This window comes from Loxodonta africana, chromosome Y, assembly GCF_030014295.1.
Source record: "Loxodonta africana isolate mLoxAfr1 chromosome Y, mLoxAfr1.hap2, whole genome shotgun sequence".
NCBI classification, from domain to species: domain Eukaryota; kingdom Metazoa; phylum Chordata; class Mammalia; order Proboscidea; family Elephantidae; genus Loxodonta; species Loxodonta africana.
In genome coordinates this window covers 12,662,238-12,682,203 of record NC_087370.1, presented here as the reverse complement: position 1 = coordinate 12,682,203, position 19,966 = coordinate 12,662,238, and the positions used below count along the sequence as shown (strand labels likewise).

General features: G+C 44.9%; 1 protein-coding gene across 1 annotated transcript; it reads left to right on the top strand.

Annotated features, from left to right (window-relative positions):
- Window positions 1-224: 224 nt before the first annotated feature.
- LOC135229027 (PC-esterase domain-containing protein 1B-like) lies at window positions 225-1,328 on the top strand. Its single transcript, XM_064278766.1, has one exon. It carries the CDS (start codon window positions 225-227, stop codon window positions 1,326-1,328), a length of 1,104 nt encoding a protein of 367 aa, XP_064134836.1.
- The last annotated feature ends 18,638 nt before the right edge of the window (window positions 1,329-19,966 follow it).

Genomic DNA, 19,966 nt, shown 5'->3' with positions numbered 1-19,966 from the left:
GCCCCGGACGCTGCCCCCTTTCTCCGCCCGGTCCAGGCCCAGGCCAGTCCAGCTGCATTAAACAGCCCCCCGTCTGCCCGCCCGGCCGCCCCCACAACCGCCAGCCAGCCAGCCAGCCTGCCTTCTCTCCGTCTCTGGCAGCAGCCGCTCAGCCCTCGGTCCAGAGCTCTTTCGGGACCCGCCCTGAGGGAAGGCAGGAGCTAGGCCACCTTCGCCCAGCCACCATGGTCCACCTGAGGGCGTCCGAAGTCCGGCAGCTGCTGCACAAGTTCGTGGTCGTCATGGGGGACTCGGTGCAGAGGGCCGTGTACAAGGACCTGGTGCTCCTGCTGCAGAAGGACTGCCTGCTCTCAAGCAGTCAGCTGAAGGCCAAGGGCGAGATGAGCTTCGAGCAGGACAGGCTGCTGCACCGCGGCTGGTGGGGCCGTAGGCACAACGGGACCCACTACCGCGAAGTCCGCGAGTTCTGCTCCACACACCACCTTGTGCGCTTCTACTTCCTCACCCGCGCCTACTCCCGGTACGTGGAGAAAGTCCTGCTGGAGCTGCTGAGGGGCGAGCACGGCCCAGACGTGGTCATCATGAACTCCTGCCTCTGGGACCTGTCCAGGTATGGCCAGAATTCCATGTGGAGCTACAGGAGGAACCTGGAGACCCTATTCTGGCGCCTTCGCCAGGTGCTGCCCGAGTCCTGCCTCGTGGTGTGGAACACTGCCATGCCAGTGGCTGAGACGGTCTCGGGGGGTTTCCTGCCGCCTGAGGGCATGCCCCCGACCGCGTGCCTGCGGGATGATGTGGTGGAGGCCAACTTCTACAGCGCCGCTGAGGCCAGCAGGCTCGGCTTCGACGTGCTGGACTTGCATTTCCACTTCCAGCACTCCTGGCAGCACCGGCAGCCAGATGGCGTGCACTGGAACCAACACGCTCACCGAAGGCTCTCGCAGCTGCTGCTGGCCCACCTGGGCGATGCCTGGAGCGTGGACCTGCCCTGCGACGACCCGGTGGGCAGGTGGATCTGGGAAGGCCCTAGGAGCCCTCACAGAGGGCCCGCGAGCGACAGGCTGCTCCAGCACCACGGAGGTGAATCCGGTGAGGAGGCCCCGCCTTCGCGCCCACCTAGGCCTGCGCGCCCTATCGTTCAGTCGCGGAGTCTCCTTGTATCCTGGCCCCAGGTTCCGAGGCGCTTCCAGCAGCGCCGTCATGGCTCCACTTTGCCCTGGGACCAATCCCTGCAGCGCCAGCCATGCTCTGGCGACCCCTACGCACTGCACACTAGATATGGCGAGGAAGCAAACCTGACAGCTGGCCGGCAGCCCCGCCACAGCTGAATACATACTGCCTCTGATCAGCACCAGCGCCCAGTGGCACACCGCGCTTCGCCGTCTTACCCTCCAGGTCCGCCTGCAGGGCCACAGAGGAGCAGGGGCAGGGACCGCAGTCCCCGATGTGACCAGGGGCAAGGCTTGTGTAGCCCCCCTCCACGTAGGCCGTCTTCTCCCCCTTGGACCCTTCCCTGGGGGATGGCCCAGGCAAGTAAGTCTGGAACACCTCCAGCCACCCCTCCGCCCCTCTCAGCAGCGACAAGCCTTACTCGCTGCGAGTTGGGGAAAGGAGCAGATACCAGACGTGCACCCTTACGGCTGTCTCCTCCTTGCCTTGATGGACAAACGAACTGAGAATTAAAAAAGTGAGTTAACAAACACAATGTCTCTGCCGAGTGTTCGGGGGACTGTACCCTGGCAGTTTGTCCATATTGGATCAGTGTAGCCTGTCACTCCCATTATGCTCCCATTGCCTTTTGGGGTAAGGTGCAGGGCATCCGGAACGCCTTCTCCGGGACTTCCGCTGCTTTCAGGGCCAAAGAGGCAATCGGGCGAAATCCATTCCTTCCAATTACCTGTAGTTTCTGTAGAAGAGTTATTTGTTCAGAAAAGCCCTGAAATTGAGCCGCGCTTCACCATTTAACAAGATCCAATGGTCAATTCAGTGAGCTGACTTTAAGGGCCTCTCAGGGCTGGTGAAAAAACAAGCCTCCCAGACTGTCTTCTCTACCCATAAAGTGAATTAATTTATTTGCACACACTTGGGAGACTGACAGCTTTTCTAGCGGCCAGGGAGTTTCCTTGGCAGAGAAACCAGTTTTTCTCTCCTCACCTGAGGAGCTTTTACTTAAAGGAATAATGTGCCTTAAGACAAACGGGAAGGGGAGGTAGCTGGGGAGGAGATGGGAATCAGAGTGATCTCAAGCATGCTAAGAATGAATGAGCAATTCCAGGGCTGGTTATGGAAAAGGAGAAATGACACATTTTGGCCTTGAGATGATTGAAACCATTGTTAAAGGAAATGTCAAAAGTTGGTGTAAGAACCCCCAAAACTGTTGGCCTGAGATCATGTTTAAATCTTAAACAAAAATATCCCCTGAAATCTCCTTTAAACTGAGAATAGCTTACCTAGTAAAGAATGTCTGCCTTGAGCCTTGTGCTCTTTTAAAGAGCTCTCTATATGGGATCAAACTGACAACAGCAACTGTTGAAAGATGAGAGAGGAAGCTTAAGGGGCAGTGAGTTTATGTTAGTTGGGCGAGAACAACAACTCAGAAAAGGAGCGTGAGAATGGCTGCACCGCTCAAAGAATGTCATCGATGTCACTGAATGGTACATGCAGAAACTGTTGAACTGGTTTAATTTCTGCTGTGTATATCCTCAACAACAGCAAAAGTAAAATAAACTACTTAAAAAAGAAAAGGCAAGATGGCGTAAACAGTCTAATGTGTTCTGCTATAAACCTGGATCTCACTATCGACAAAGGAAATGAGACTGATATTTCATTTCATGCAACTTGAAAATTGATGAGGCATAATTTTAAAATCAATGAGTGCAACCATAACGTATAATTGAGCTCCATCTATCTATATAGCACTGTGCAAAACACAGGGAGGGTGCAGCTTATCCCCTTAAAGAAGAAGAACTGGGAGGGGCCATACTTTGTGCACTCAAACTTCCCTTACACGTGGTATTTATTCAACAGCAACCACATTAGGAAGGTAAAGTTGTTAAGAAGCTCGGTTGGCACAACGGTTAAGTGCTTGGCTGCTAAACCAAAAGGTCGGCGGTTCGGAGCCACCTGCTGCTCTGCAAGAGAAAGATACTGCAGTCTGCTTCCGTCATGAGTACAGCCTAGGAAACCTTATGAGGCAGCTCTGCTCCTCCCTATAGTTTCTATATGAGTCATGAGAACTATTGTTAGGTGCTGTGGAGTTAGCTTAGACTCATGGTGACCCCGTGCACAATGGAAAGAAACACTACCTGATTCTGTAGGCCCCAGTGCTTGGTTGGTGTCATGATTAAATTATGTCCCCACAAAAATGTCTGTATGAATTGGGATGGGCCATGATTCCCAGTGTTGTGTGATTTTCCTATGTGTTGTAAGTCCTGCATCTATGATGCTAATGAGGGAGGATGGGTGGTAGTTGTGTTAGTGAGGCAAGACACAGTCTACAAGATTAGATTGTGTCTTGAGGCAATCTCTTGAGATATAAAAGAGAGAAGGGAGCAGACAGACAGGGGAACCACATACCACCAAGAAAGCAGTGCTGGGAGCAGAGGAGATCCTTTGGACCCAGGGTCCCTGCGCCAAGAAGCTTGTAGTACAGGGGAAGATTGATGAGAAGGCCCACAGAGAGAAAACCTTCCCCTGGAGCTGACACCGTGAATTTGGACTTTAAGCCTATATTACTGTGAGGAAATAAATTTCTCTTTGTTAAAGCCACTGCTTTGTGGTATTTCTGTTATAGCAGCACTAGGTGACTAAGACAGGTGGAGATCAGACTGTTGTGATCTACAAGGTTCTCAATGGCTGATTTTCAGAATAGATTGCCAGGCCTTTCTTCCTAGTCAGTCTTAGTCTGGAAGCTCCCCTGAAACCTGTTCAGGATCACAGCAGTATACAAGCTCCCACTGACAGACGGGTGGTGGGTGCACATGAGGTGCCTTGGGTGGGAACGGACCCCCGGTCTCCCACATGGAAGGTGTGGAGTCTACCACTGACCCACCACTGCCCCCTTACGGTCGGTTATAGAGACCCACTGTTACAGAGGGGAGAGCAAAAGGGGTGAAGGCTGTAGTTACCACATGGTAACAGAGTCATGATTCAGGCTACGTTTGCCTAACTCCAGAATCCACGTGCCTTGCACTATACCACATGCCTTCAAGGTAGACAGGAAAATATGTGTGTGTGCGTGTGTGTGTGTGCACGCATATATGGTGGACATGTACACTGCACACACACATACACACACGCACAAATACCAAGCACAAGAGACGGGCTGTCAGCTGGGTGGTGTCTTAGTCATCCAGAGCTGCTGTAACAGAAACGCCACAAGTGGATGCTTTAACAAAGAGAAATTTATTTTCTCACAGTCTAGTAGGCGAGAAGTCCAAATTCACGGTGCCAGCTCCAGGGCAAGGCTTTCACTTCTTGTCTCTGGAGGAAGGTCCTTGTCGTCAATCTACCCCTGGACTAGGAGCTTCTCCACGCAAGAACCCCAGGTCCAAAGGACGTGGTCTTCTCCTGGGCATTGCCTTCTCGGTGATATGAGGTCCCCATGTCTCTCTGCTTGTTTCTCTCTTTTATATCTCAAAAGATATTGGCTCAAGACACAATCCATTCTTGTAGATCAAGTCCTGCCTCATTAACATTAATGACGCCTATTCTACCTCATTAACATGGCAGAGATAGGACTTACAACACATAGGAAAATCACATCAGATGACAAAATGGTGGCTAAAGACACAATACTGGGAATCATGGCCCAGCCAAGTTGACACACATTTTGGGGGGACACAGTTCAGTCCATAACAGGTGGGTTGTGGAGGTGTTGCTATTTGAAGTGGCACTCAGTGAAAGATAGGGAGAGATCAATACTGAGATGATTCCATGTAACAGATGAAGAGGGGGGTGTCAGGAACACGGGCATTAAATAGGGGGGTGGGAAAACCCGAAGCATATGGAAGGTTCTGGAAACCGGTCAGAGTGGCTGGATCCAAGGTCTGTGTTGAGTGTAATCAGAGGTTAGGTTGGAGGCATACAGGGATTTGCATGTTAAGAGTATAGTAAATTGAGTTTTAGATAAAGATAGTATTGGGAGTAATTATAAAAAACACAGCTGAATGTTTCCTTAAAAACTTTAAGGAGTTCCGGGGTGGTGCAAATGCTTAACACGCTTGGCTGCTAATCAGAAGTTTGGAGGTTCAAGTCTGCCCAGAGGTACTTTGGAAGAAAGGTCTGGCAAGATGCTTCCAAAAACTCAGCCATTTAAAAACTCTATGCAACACAGTTCTACTTGGAGTTGACCCCACGGCAAAAAAAAAAAAAAGTTTCTAAAGGAAACCCTGGTGGCGTAGTGGTTAAGAGCTATGGCTACTAACCAAAAGGTCAGCAGTTCAAATCCAACAACCGCCCCTTGGAAACCCTATGGGGCAGTTTTACTCTGTCCTATAGGGTCGCTATGAGTCAGAATCCACTCAACAGCAGTGGGTTTTGGTTTTAAAGGGTATATTTCAGTTAATACAAAACTTTATTTTTGTGCAAAACCATTCACTACTAATGGTATAGGAATAAAGAGGTCTATTCTGAAACATCGAAATCTTTGAATCAGCAAATGAAAAAGTTTCATTTCAGATAGTGGAGGAATTTTTATCTTACTTGATGAAAAATTCTTAAGTACACAAACATGAAGACTAAAATGATGAAAAATTTCAATCGAAATACATTGAGAACAAGTCCCAAGTGGAGACAAACTAATTGTGGAAGCAAAAGGCTTACAGACACTAAAAGAATGCCTTTCCCCCACAGCCAAAGATGGGTTTTGGTCCCAGGAAAGATTCAAAGCTGGACAAGTACAGCCATTAATAACCTGGTATATGAGGCAGAATTGACTCGATGGCAACAGGTTTGGTTTTTTGGGTATATATGGGAGTCCCTGGGTGGTCCAAACGGTTAACATGCTTGGCTGCTAGCCTAAAGGTTGGAAGTTTGAGTCCACCCACAGGTGCCTTGGAAGAAAGGCCTGGAGATCTACTTCTGAAAAAATCAGCCACTGAAAACCCTATGGAGCACAGTTCTACTCTGACGCACATGGGTTGGAGGTGACGCCATGGCAACTGTTTGTTTTTTATAGTTGATAATAGATGAAGACCTATGGGTTAAATATCAAAACCTAATTCTGATCTTGTGACTTAACAAATAGTGTTCTTCATTAAAACAAAAATACTAAGAACTTCTTTAGTTATTTAATTTTAAAATGAATGTGACCTCCAACAAAGAACGAAAAATCCCACTACCAGAATTCCACTGGAAAAATTAAATAACACACAAAAAGCGAACGGGTATCCTATATCAAAAAAAAAAAACAACTCATTGCCCTAGAGTTGATCCCGACTCAGATAATGCTATAGGTTAGGGTGGAACTGCCCCATAGTGGTTACAAGGAGCAGCTGGTGGATTCAAACTACCATCTTTTTGGTTGGCAGCCAAATGCTTAACCACTGCCCCATCAGCTCTAAAACAAAATTCTAGCTCAACAAAAAAAAAAGGACCAGATTTACTGACCTGATAGAGACTGGAGAAACCTTGAGAGTAGGGCCCCCAGACACACTTTCAGGTCAGTAATGAAATCACTCCTGAGGTTCACCCTTCCGCCAAAGAATGGACAGGCCCGTAAAACAAAACAAGACTAAAGGGGCGCACCAGCCCTGGGGCAAGGACTAGAGGGCAGGAGGGGACAGGAAAGCTGGCAACAGGGAACCCAAGGTCGTACATGGGAGAGTGTTAACATGTCATGGGGTCAGTAACCAATGTCACAAAGTAATATGTGTACTAATTGTTTAATGAGAAGCTAGTATGTTCTATAAACACTCATCTAAAAAAAAAGTACAATAAAAAAAGGAAAAAAGAACAAGTGTTTTTATTGGAGCCCACTTTTTCCAGTATCCCTTTTTGTATGGTGAATATATACATGTTGTTATTGTTAGGTGCAGTCTAGTCCATGTTGACTCAGGGTGATCCCATGTGACAGAGAAGAACTGCCCTGTAGGTTTTCTAGGCTATGATCTTTACAGGAGCAGATCCCCAGATCTTTCTCCAGCAGAGCCACAGGATGGGTTCCAGCCACCACCTTGTCAGTCAGCAGTGGAGTGCTTAACCTTTGTGCCACCAGAGCTCTCTGAATATATACATACCTGTTGAGTCAGAATCCATTCCACGGCAACAGGTTTGCTTTGGGTAGATTAAAGAGAACCAATTAGTAAAGGCAGAAATTAACATTATCTGACTTCTGAAATGAGGTGCTCAAAGTCACCTACGTAATGTCCTTTCCAAAAAAGCTTAAAAGGAATCTAATCATGAGAAAGCCATTAAACAAATTCAGGGTGAAGGGCGCTCTATGCAATAGCCAGCATGAACTCTTTACACTTGTCAAATCTGTGAAACAAACAAACCCAAAAGGCAGAGGGACAGCTCCAGGTTAAAAGAGAATAAAAAGATGTGACAACCAAAAGACAGGCACAATCATTAATGGAGCCTGAATTTACATAAAAAGCAATTATAAAAGGCAATTTGAACACGACGGAAAATTTTTAATATGGGATGGTACATTAGAGGACATTATTATACCAATTTTTAAATATCTAAGACATGACAGTGATAATTTTAGTATGATTATGTAGCAGAATGTCTTCGTTTTGAGGAGATGCACCCTGAAGAATTCAGTATTTAATATGTCTTGGTGGATTACTTTTACATGATTCAAAATTATATATAATACCCACTGCCGCCGAGTTTATTCTGACTCCTAGAGACCCTATAGGACAGAGCAAAACTGCCTGGCGGGATTCCCAAGGAGTGCCTGGTGGATTTGAACTGCCAGCCTTTTAGTTAGCAGCCGTAGCTGTTAACCTCTATACTATCAGGGTTCCTATACCACTATACATGTGTATGTACGTACGTGTGTGTGTATATATATATATATACACACACACACACATATATATACATGTCTTGGCATAAGTATAGCCACAACGCTCCTTAGAAGAAAGGATGGTGAGACTTTGTCGCAACGACTTTGGACATGTTATCAGGAAGGAAGGACTAGTCCCTGGAGAAGGACATCGTGTTTCGTAAAGTAGAGGGGCAGCGAACAAGAGGACACCCCTCAATGAGATGGATCGACACAGTGGCTGCAACAATGGGCTCAAGCATAACAAGAATTGTGAGGATGGCTCTGGACCGGGCAGTGTTTCATTCTGTTCTACATAGGGTCTCTTTGAGTCGGAATCAACTCTACAGCACCTAACAAGAAGAACAATGAAATATATGTATTTATATATATATGATATACGAGCTCTGGTAGTGCAGTAGTTAAGCCCTTAGCTGCTAAGTGAAAGGTTAGCAGTCAGAACCCACACAAGAGGCTCTGCGTGAGAAAGACCTGGCAATCTGCTGCTGTAAAGACTACAGCCTCGGAAGCCCTATGCGGCAGTTCTCCTAAGTCACATGGGATTGCTATGAGTCAGAGGACCTGGACAGCACTCATGACAACAATGTGTGTGTGTGTGTGTATTTATGCATGCGGAGAGAGAAAGAGCACAAGCAAACCTCTGTGTTGTTAGTTGGTGTCTAGTCAGCTCTGACTCATGACAACCCTATGCACACTACCCGGCCCTGCACCATCTTCATGATTGTCGGTCGGCTTGAGTCCATTGCTGTGACCACCCTGTGTTCTGGTCGGCTTCCAGCCCGAGGAGCTCGTCATCCAGTACTGTATAGGACAGTGTGCTGTTGGGATCCACAGGGTTTTCACTGGCTGCCTTTCAGAAGTAAATCGCTGGGTCTTTCTCCCTAGTCTTAGTCCAGCAGCTGCACTGAAACCTCTCCACCATGGGTGACCCTGCTGGTATTTGAAAGACCCACGGGATTGATTCCAGCTTCACAGCAGCATACAAGTCACTACGGTACAACAAACTAATAAAGGAGACAAAAAAGGTAAAATATTAATAATTAGCGAATCTCCATGAAGGGTGTACGGGTGTTCATGGTATTATTCTATTTTCTCTAGGTTTGAATCTTTTTTTAACTTGCATTTGAGAGAGAAGTGAAAAAGGCCTGATGCTAAAGGAGGAAAACACGAGTAAAAGTTCGTAAGTAGCAACATTTCACCATCCAGCCATCAACTATCCCCTGTGTTTTGCTTCTCTCATTTGGTCTCTGCATTTTAATATCATTGAAATTGCTTTGAGAGACAACCACTTACTTTTTTTTCCTGTATGAATGATGTGATATAGTTTTTAAATCTCTGACAATGGCCTTCAGCCCAGGAAATTACTAAATTTATGCAGAGCCAACTCCTGTGAATGAGGTGGGCAATCCAAATGGTAGCATCACAGTGAGACAGAATAGGAAGTGAGTTCGAATATCAGACAGAGCCCGTGAGTTCTGGTCTAACTCAGAGAGCCACAATCATGGTGCCCCCAGGTGTGTCAGAGCACAACTGTGCTCCCTAGGGTGTTCAATGGCTGATTTTTCAGAAGTAGGTCGCCAGGCCATTCTTCCAAGGAACCTCAGGGTAGACGCCAACCTCCTGGGTTGCAGCCGAGCTCGTTAATCGTTTGTACCCCTAGGGACTCCATACAGTTGATAGGCGTGACATATATTAGCAAAGTGGGAAATACTGTCTTTGTTAAAATCTAGATATTTTAAAGCTATAAAACTGATTATTTTTTGTAGGTTACGTGTTATCTTTTCCAAACAATTTCTACCAAAGGAGTTTAAGAAATAGTTTGAATGATGACATTAACATTGTGGAATAACAGTTGGATTTTTAGGTCAGATCCACCAATTTAAAAGCGCTGTATTAACCGATGAAACAGGTAACAGGCATTTATGTAGGATTACATTTGTGTGTTCATATGCAGTTAGGAACACAGTGATAAGCATCAAGTGATATTCTAAAAACTGCGATAAACCAGGATATGTTCACGAAAAGGAATGAGACAAATAAGGGTAAATTCTGATTCATCAGGTGTAAAGTGAAAGTGTAATTTCTAGCTGACAGATTCAGGCAGATGATGGGATTTAAAATAGAAATTGGTCCATGGAAACTATTGGTGGGAACCGGCAGGCTCAACAATCAAGAACACTGAAAGAAAAAAAAATCACTTTTGCTGTTGTTAGGTGCCATCAAGTTGGTCCCGACTTACAGGAACTGTAAATATGATGGAGGAAAATTGCCCCATATGGTTTCATAGGCTGTAATCTTTACAGGAGGAGATCACCAGATCTTTTCCCCCTTGATGGCACTGGGTGGGTTCAAACTATCAACCTTTTGGTGAACAGCCAAACACTTAACTACTGGCACCAATACAACTGTCATCTTCATTAATGAGTTGCTTTTCCAAGAGTTATTTTGCTAGAACCACCATTAATACCTCTATCCATGAGGCTCAGGAACTTAAAGGATTAACTTTTATTTCTTTGAGATATGAAAGACCAAACCACACCCGTTGCCAGGGAGTAAATTCTGACTCATAGCGACTCTACAGACAGAGTACAACTGCTCCATAGGGTTTCCAAGGCTGTCATCTTTACGGAAGCAGACTGCCGCATCTTTCTTCCACGGAGCAGCTGGTGGGTTCAGACCGCCAAATGTTTGCTTAGCAAGCAAGCACTGAGCCACCGACCCACCAACCGTAATCTCTCTACGTTGTCAATCACATTGTAATTTTCAAAACCACCCCCCTACCTTCACTCTTGTCAATATCCGTGAAGCTGTAACAGTATATTTTGTTAACTTTCCCCTACTGTAACATCTGCTTTACCCAGGTGCTGGCTCCTGGGTGTGACATTCCCCAAGTTCTGCCCCCCTGGGGTCCAGTTTGGTGTTAACTGGTCCCCACGTCCAGAGAACTCACTGGCTCCCACGGCTCTGATGGTGACTTCCTTTAGTGAGAGGATTCTAAGCAGTGTGATGGCCCGATGGATGGGAACTTGGCCTTAATTGACTCTGTTCCATGAAAGCTTTCCACCCACCAAGCCCCGCTGTGTTGCTTGCCCTGGGGACTGCTGAAAGCCATGGCATTAAAGGCAGATAAAAATCCAAACCAGTTACTGTCGAGCCCATTCCAACTCATGGCACCCCAGTGTGTGAGTAGAATGGTGCTCTGTAGGGTTTTCAATGGCTGACTTTTTGGAAGTAAACCACCAGGCCTTTCTTCTGAGGTGCCCCTGGGTGGACTCGAACCTCCAACCTTTTGGATAGCAGCCCCAAGATTTTGAACCATTCAGAGACTCCTCAATTCAAGTCAGCCCAAATCAATCAAACAAACAAACAAACAAACCCACTGCCATGGAGTCAGTTCTGACTCATACTGATCCCACGGTGTTTCCAAGGCAGTAAATCTTTAAGGAAGCAGGCTGTCACATCTTTCTCTCATGGAGCTGCTGATGGTTTTGAACAGCAGACCTTTTGGTTAGCAGCTGAGCACTTAACCACTGTGCCACTGGGGCTTCAAAGTCAACAAAGAGTAATTTCTACTGAATAAAATACATCGTTGAAGGGGAAACCATGCAGATGTCCATCAGCGGATAAATGAATAAACAAAATGTGGTCTAGCCATACAACAGAGTATTACCTGGCCATAAAAAGATCACAGTACTGAAACGTACACAACGTAGAAGAACCTTGAAAACATAGTATTAACTGAAGGAAGGCAGTCCCGGAATACCACATATGGTCTGTTTCCACATATATGAAATGTACAGAACAGGCAAATTTATAGAGACAGAAAGTAGTTTGTTATTGCTGGGTGCTGTGGAGTCAATTCTGACCCCACGTGTTACACAGCAGAGGTGCCCCAGGGAGGCTCCCTGGCTGTAATCTTCATGGGAGCAGGTCACCAGGTCTTCATTCCACAGTGCTGCTGGCTGGGTTCAAACCAACAACCTTTTGATTAGCAGCTGACCAGTTAACCATTGCTCCGCCAGGGCTCCCAAACTCAAAATATGAAATAGTAAATACAGTATGTGATTTTTTTTTTTAATTTAAATTTGTAGGTGTTTCTTATAATGTCATAGAGCCTCTGAGTGGAGCAAACAGTTAAAGTGTTCAATTACTAACCAAAAGGTTGGTGGTTCAAGCCCACCCAGGGGTGACGAGCCTGGCAATCTACTCCCAAAATGTCACAGACGTTGGAAACCCTAGGGAGCTGTGCTCTGTGCACGAGGGGTCCTCGTGGGTTGGCATTGACACGGCAGCCACTGGTTTGGGGTTTTTGGTTCTTTTAAGATCAATCCACGAAAAGCATTATGGCTGCTTTAATAAATGTGAGAATTGGATGTTGGAATACACAGGAGGCAGGTACAAACTTCTTTTAACTTCTGTATCCACAGATTTGAATCAAAGGCTTTCAGGGTATTTGAAATATCTTCGTAAAGCAAGGCTTTCCAGGATATACATGGGAAGAAACCTGTTCTAACTGACCTAATCATTGCTTACCCCTGAATAACTGGCTTTCAGAGTCGTTGTCTGTAAAATGAGTCTGTTTCTGGTGTGTTCACCTGGTGTTTGAAGCTCCAGTCCTAAATCTGAGTGTACGTATTCATGTATGTATGGATGGATGTATATGAGGAGCTCTGGTGATGCAGTGGTTAAAGCACTCGACTGCTAACTGAAAGGTCACTACGAAACCATCAGCAGCTCAGCTGAAGAAAGACTACAGCCTTGGAAACCCTATAGGGAAGTTCTACTCTGTCCTGTAGGGACATTATAAATTGCAATCAACTTGACAGCAGGGCGTTGTGCTTTTGTTTTTTTTGTTTTGGATATGTATACACACAGATATATATTTATTTATATATGTAAATATTATGTAGAAATAAATCTATGTGTATACATACAAACTTCTCTGTGTGTGTACATATAAACAAACAAAAAAAAGCCAAACCCATTGCTGTTGAGGCAATTCTCATATAAGACAGAGAAGAACTGTCCCATAGGGCTTCCAAGGAGTGGCCAGTGGATTTGAAGTGCAGACCTTTTGGTTAGGAGCCAAGCATGTGCATATGCATATACATGGAGCCCTGGGTGGGGCCCTGGTTAAGCATTCAGCTGCTAACCAAAAGGTGGGCGGTTCACATCCACCAGCTACTCCTTGGAAGCCCTATGGGGCAGTTCTACTCTGTCCTACAGGGCCACTGTGAGTTCGAACTGACTCCATGGCACCTGACAACAATGACACACATACGTATGCATAAATAGATTTTTATATATACATACACACATACACAAAAAAGAAAAAAAAACCACTGCTGTTGACTTCTGAGGGTTTCCAAGGATGTAAATCTTTACGGAAGCAGACTGGCACACATTTCTCCCAAGGGCTGCTGGTGCTTTCAAACTGCTGACCTTTCAGTTAGCAGTTGAGTGCTTTAACCACTGTGCCACCAGGGCACCTTATACATGTTTATATATATATATACAAAATATACATACATACAAATGTATACCCTGTTGTATCACCCAGGAACTCCACCTATGTCACCTAAAAAAACAAAAACAAAAACAGTTGCCAGTTGATTCTGACTCTTGGCAACCCCACGTGTTGCAGAGTAGAACTGACCCACAGTGTTTTCTTGGCTGTAATCTTCTTGGAAGCAGAGTGCTCAGGCCTTTATTCCACAGCACTGCTGGGTGGGCTTGAACCACAAACCTTTAGGTTGTGCCAGCAGGAAACTTTCATCCAAACTTGTATAAAAAATTAACTTAATTCTATTGTTATTTGATGAAAAATTTCTTTAGAAAGAAAGAATTGCATTGATAAAAGTGTCTTGAGAACGTAAGGTCTTGTGCTGATCACTGTTCTTCTGAGCAAGGTGGGAAGAGAAGGTGAGAGAATGTCCTGTCTACAATCACAGGAATACAGTGAACAAGCGGCCCTCTCGGGTGGCCAGGGAGGTGGGGGCCACGTTTATATTTAAGTCTGTATGAGAACTGTCTCTCTCTCTCTTTTTTTTTTTTAACAACCATTTACTTTCCTTTTTTCTTAAAAAGTCTCCTAGATAGGCCGTTTCTAACGGCAACATTTTTATTTCACCTCTCAGGAACATGGCCTGTAACTGTGAAGCCCTTGGTAACGGAAAACCTTGCAAAACATGTTTGCAGTATGTGATATGCTTTTCTTCATTTTGGCTGTAGAATTTTTCTACAGGAAATTCAATTTGCTCACTAGAATTAAAATGACCCCGCCAATCACCTTTAATTTTTCCACCATGAATAAACCCCAACCTCTCTGTCTCTTTCCTCTGTCTCTCTCTCTTTCCCTCTCAGTACACACAGACACACAGACACACACTTGCATATAAATCTCCTTCTTGGTCAGACATTTTCAAAGTCTTGGAATCTTGCTTTCCCCGTGTAGATGGCTCTAGCAGATTCTAAAGCAAACACGCCTTCATCCATTGCTGCCGGGAGTATAAAATGCTATAGGTGCTGTGCAGAAGAGTTTCGGCCGTGCCTCAAAAAGTTAAACATATGATGACCCTGAGATCCAGCAAACCCAGTCCCAGGTATACTCCCAGAAGAAGTGAAAACAGGAATGCAAACAGAACCCTGTACACCAGTTCATTACAGCGCTTTTCATAATGGCCAAAAGATGGAAACCACCTACATGTTCATCAACAGATGAAAGGATAAACAAAATGTACTCTCCCCTGCCCTTGCTGGCCCTCTACTTCACCAAACATGATGTCCTTCTCCAATAATTGACCCCTCCTGATGACGTGTCCACGGCAAGCAAATTGGACAATGTTCTGTGTTAATCTATACAGTTTTCACTGGCTCATTTTTGGAAGTAGATGGCCAGACGTTTCTTCCTAGTCTGTCTTAGTCTGGAAGCTCTGCCGACATCTATCCACCATGGGTGGCCTGCTGGTATTCGAAATACTGGTGGCACGGCTTCCAGCATATCAGTAACACCCAAGCCACTACAGTAGGACAGACTGACAGATGGGTAGTGGACAGTTCTCCACGCACATCTATCCTCAAACTATGCTACCTATTCACAAACCTTCCAGCAATTCCTTTGTTATTCTCTCCGAGTGGGCTTGTTCTTCCCCTTGGCATGTTCTCGGGAACCTTCTGCTCTCTCATCTATACGCACTACATGGGCACCCTTCCAGGACACCTTTCTGAACGTCCCCAGAAGATTTAGCAGCCATGTGGATGGCACACCTGTATTCCAGGTAGCATGCACTGTACCTCTGGAAAGCCTAGCTCCCCTACTAGACTGTTACCCCTTCCTCTTTATTTCTATACAGTCTTCTAGTGCATCCCAGAATATGGTAGGTACTGAGTCAATGTTTGTAGAACGAAGAATTATTAATACAAATTAAATAGCAGACTAATGATAAATCATGCTGTTGAATGTCCGTAGTGAAAAGCTTACATAATTATTATGCTTGGAAACCCTGGGGGCGTAGTGGTTAACAGCTGCAGCTGCTAACCAAAAGGTCAGCAGTTCTAATCCACCAGATGCTCCTTGGAAACTCTATGGGGCAGTTCTGCTCTGTTCCTTAGGGTCGCTATGAGTGGAATTGACTCTATGGCAACAGGTTTGGTTTCTTTTTGGTTAGCAATGAAGGACCTCTGGTGGCATAACAGTTAAGCTCTTGGCTGCTATCACAAAGATTGGTGGTTCAAACTCACCCTGTGGCTCCAAGGGAGAAAGGCCTGGCTATCTGCTCCTGTGAAGACGGTTGTTATTTGGTGCCACTGAGGAACTTCCAACTCATAGCGTCCCTGTGTGCAACAGAAAGAAACACTTTCTGGTCCTGCACCATCCTCACAATCGTTGTTATGCTTGAGCCCGTTGTTGTAGCCACTGTGTCAGTGCATCTCATTGAGGGCCTTCCTCTCTTTCACTGACCCTGTGCCTTACCTAACATCATGTCCTTCTCCAGGCACTGGCCCCTCCTGCTAACATGTCCAAAGGAAAGATGGCAGCCTAGGAAACCCTATGGGGCAGTTGTATTCTGTCACATGTGGTTGCTGTCAGTTGGAATCAACCCCAAAGCACCCAATAACAACAGCTTAGCAGTGAACCAAAAGTTGAGCACATTTCTTTGGGGCTAAAGGATTCTGTTGACAACTAAAGCACAAAAACACAATGAAATTTAAATATTGATGGGGTGTTAACCGGCTGAGCCTAAGCAGGGACTGGCTGAGAGAAGCACAAGGCAGCCCCAGAGGGGAGTAAAAATCAACCCTCCCGTCTGTAGAGGTAGAGCTAATTTTCTGTAAGTGATTCTGTGAGTTACAATAGCAACGGTAAGCCCAAAGAGCTTCCACTAGAGTCTTGGACCTTTGAGGATGGGGTAAACTTATAACGTGCTCTAAGGTGAAGGCTCTGTGGGTAAATTAGGTCTGGAAATTGTCCTCGGATGTCACCCTGGCTGGTTTTGAGTTGGGTCTTTGACAAAAGTAGTATTTTATCCAGAAGAGACGCTTACAAGGGCAATTAAAACCATTTGAAATAACTCCAAGTTGGTTCTCTAAATTGGCCTTTTGTAACCCTCCTACCTGCTTAAAGTTCCAGGAGGAAATGTCGACATTTCCAGCATTGAAAGAAGAGAATCTCGGCTTCCTCAAGAGTTTACCAATTAATTTGTTATGTCAAGGGCTTCATAGGAGTCCCTGGGTGGTGCAAACAGTTAAATTCTTAACTAGTGGCTGAAAGGTTGGTGGTTCGAACCAAAAGTCACAGCCATTGAAAACCCTCTAGAGCCCAGTTCATCATGACTCAGACTGATCTGACAGGAACTAACAACAAGAAGGGCTTCATCAGCTGTGCACGCTGGGTATTATCATTATTGCTGTCATAACAAATGACCACCCAGTTAGTGGCTTGAACTGGAGTCCTTGGGTGGAGCAAACGGTTAAGCATTCAGCTGGTAACACAAAGGTGGGAAATTCAAGCCTACTCAGAGGTGCTGTGAAATAGCGGTTTAGTGATCTACTGCTGAAAAACCAGACATTGAAAACTCTGTGGAGCACAGTTCTACCCTGACACACATGGGGGTGAAAATCCAAATCCATTGCTGTTGAGTCAATTCTCACTCATAAGACAAAGCAGAACTCCCCTATAGGGCTTCCGAGGAGTGGCTGGTGTATTCAAACTGCAGACCCTTTGGTTACGAGCCAAGCATGTTGTTGTTGTTGTTAGGTGCCGTCGAGTTGGTTCCGACTCATAGTGACCCTATGCACAACAGAACGAAACACTGCCCTGTTGCGTCATCCTTACAATCGTTGTTAGGCTTGAGCTCATTGTTGCAGCCACTGTGTCAATTCACCTCATTGAGGGTTCTTCCTCTTTTCCGCTGACCCTGTACTCTGCCAAGCATGATGTCCTTCTCCAGGGACTCTTCCCTCCTGATACATGTGCAAAGTATGTAAGATGCAGTCTCGCCATTCTTGCCTCTAAGGAGCATTCTGGTTGTACTTCTAAGACAGATTTGTTCATTCCTTTGGCGGTATATTCAATATTCTTCGCCAACACCACAATTCAGAGGTGTCAACTCTTCTTTGGTCTTCCTTATTAATTGTCCAGCTTTCACATGCATATGATGTGATTGAAAATACCCTGGCTTGGGTCAGGCGCACCTTAGTCTTCAGGGTGACATCTTTGCTCTTCAACACTTTGAAGAGGTCCTTTGCAACAGATTTGCCCAATGCAATGAATGCGTCTTTTGATTTATTCACTGATGCTTCCGTGGCTGTTGGTTGTGGATCCAAGTAAAATGAAATCCTTGACAACTTCAATCTTTTCTCCGTTTATCATGATGTTGCTCATTGGTCCAGTTGTGAGGATTTTTGTTCTCTTTATGTTGAGGTGTAATCCATACTGAAGGCTGTGGTCTTTGATTTTCATTAGTAAGTGCTTCAAGTCCTCTTCACTTTCAGCAAGCAAGGTTGTGTCATCTGCATAATGCAGGTTGTGTTAATGAGTCTTCCTCCAATCCTGATGCCCCGTTCTTTTTCCTATAGTCCAGCTTCTCGTATTATTTATTCAGCATACAGATTAAATAGGTATGGTGAAAGAATACAACTCTGACACACACCTGTCCTGACTTTAAACCAATCAGTATCCCCTTGTTCTGTCCGAACAACTGACTCTTGATCTATGTCAAGGTTCCTCATAAGCACAATTAAGTGTTCTGGAATTCCCATTCTTTTCAGTGTTATCCATAGTTTGTTATGGTCCACACAGTCAAATGCCTTTGCATAATCAATAAAACACAGGTAAACATCTTTCTGGTATTCTCTGCTTTCAGCCAGGGTCTGTCTGACATCAGCAATGATATCGCTGGTTCTACGTCCTCTTCGGAAACTGGCCTGAATTTCTGGCAGTCGATATACTGCTGCAGCCATTTTTGTACGACCTGCAGCAAAATTTTGCTTCCATGTGATATTAAGGATATTGTGATATTGTGATATTTGCTTCCATGTGATATTAAGGATAAGGATATTTCAACATTCAGTTGGATCACCTTTCTTCGGAATAGGCATAAATATGGATCTCTTCCAGTCAGTTCGCCAGGGAGCTGTCTTCCATATTTCTTGGCATAGACAAATGAGCAAGTCCAGTGCTGCATCTGTTTGTTGAAACTTCTCAATTGATATTCCATCATTTCCTAGAGCCTTGTTTTTCGCCAATGCCTTCAGAGCAGCTTGGACTCCTTCCTTCAGAACCATAGGTTCCTGATCATATGCCACCTCTTGAAATGATTGTATATCGACTAATTCTTTTTGGTATAATGACTTTGTGTATTCCTTCCATCTTCTTTTGATGCTTCCTGCATTGTTTAGTATTTTCCCCATGGAATCCTTAACTATTGCAACTCGAGGTTTGAATTTTTTCTTCAGTTCTTTCAGCTTGAGAAACGCTGAGCGTGTTCTTCTGTTTTGGTTTTCCATCTCCACCTCTTTGCATATGTCATTATAATACTTTATTTTGTCTTCTCGAGAGGCCCTTTGAAACCTTCTGTTCAGTTCTTTTACTTCATCAATTCTTCCTTTTGCTTTAGCTGCTCGACTTTCGAGAGCAAGTTTCAGAGTCTTCTCTGACATCCACCTTGGTCTTTTCTTTCTTTCCTGTCTTTTCCGTGACCTCTTGCTTTCTTCATGGATGATGTCCTTGATGTCATTCCACAACTCGTCTGGTCTTCAGTCACTAGTGTTCAATGCATCAAATCTATTCTTGAGATGGTCTCTAAATTCAGGCGGGGTGTATTCAGGGTCATATTTTGGCTCTCGTGGACTTGCTCTGATTTTCTTCAGTTTCAGCTTGAACTTGCATGTAAGCAATTGATAGTCTGTTCCCCAGTCGGCCCCTGGACTTGTTCTGACTGATGATATTGAGCTTTTCCATCGTCTCTTTCCACAGATGTAGTCAATTTGATTTCTGTGTGTTCTATCTGGTGAGGTCTTGTATATAAACACCATTTATGTTGGTGAAAGAAGGTATTTGCAATGAGGAAGTCATTGGTCTTGCAAAATTGTATCATTGGATCTCCAGCATTGTTTCTATCACCAAGGCCATATTTTCCAACAATTGATCCTTCTTCTTTGTTTCCAACTTTTGCATTCCAATCACCAATAATTATCAATGCATCCTGATTGTATGTTCAATCAATTTCAGACTGCAACAGCTGATAAAAATATTTTATTTCTTCATCTTTGGCCCTAGTGGTTGGTGCATAAATTTGAATAACAGTCATATTAACTGGTCTTCCTTGTAGGCATATGGATATTATCCTATCACTGACAGCGTTGTACTTCAGGATAGATCTTGAAACGTTCTTTTTGACGAAGAATGCAATAGCCTTCCTCTTTGAGTTGTCATTCCCAGCATAGTAGACT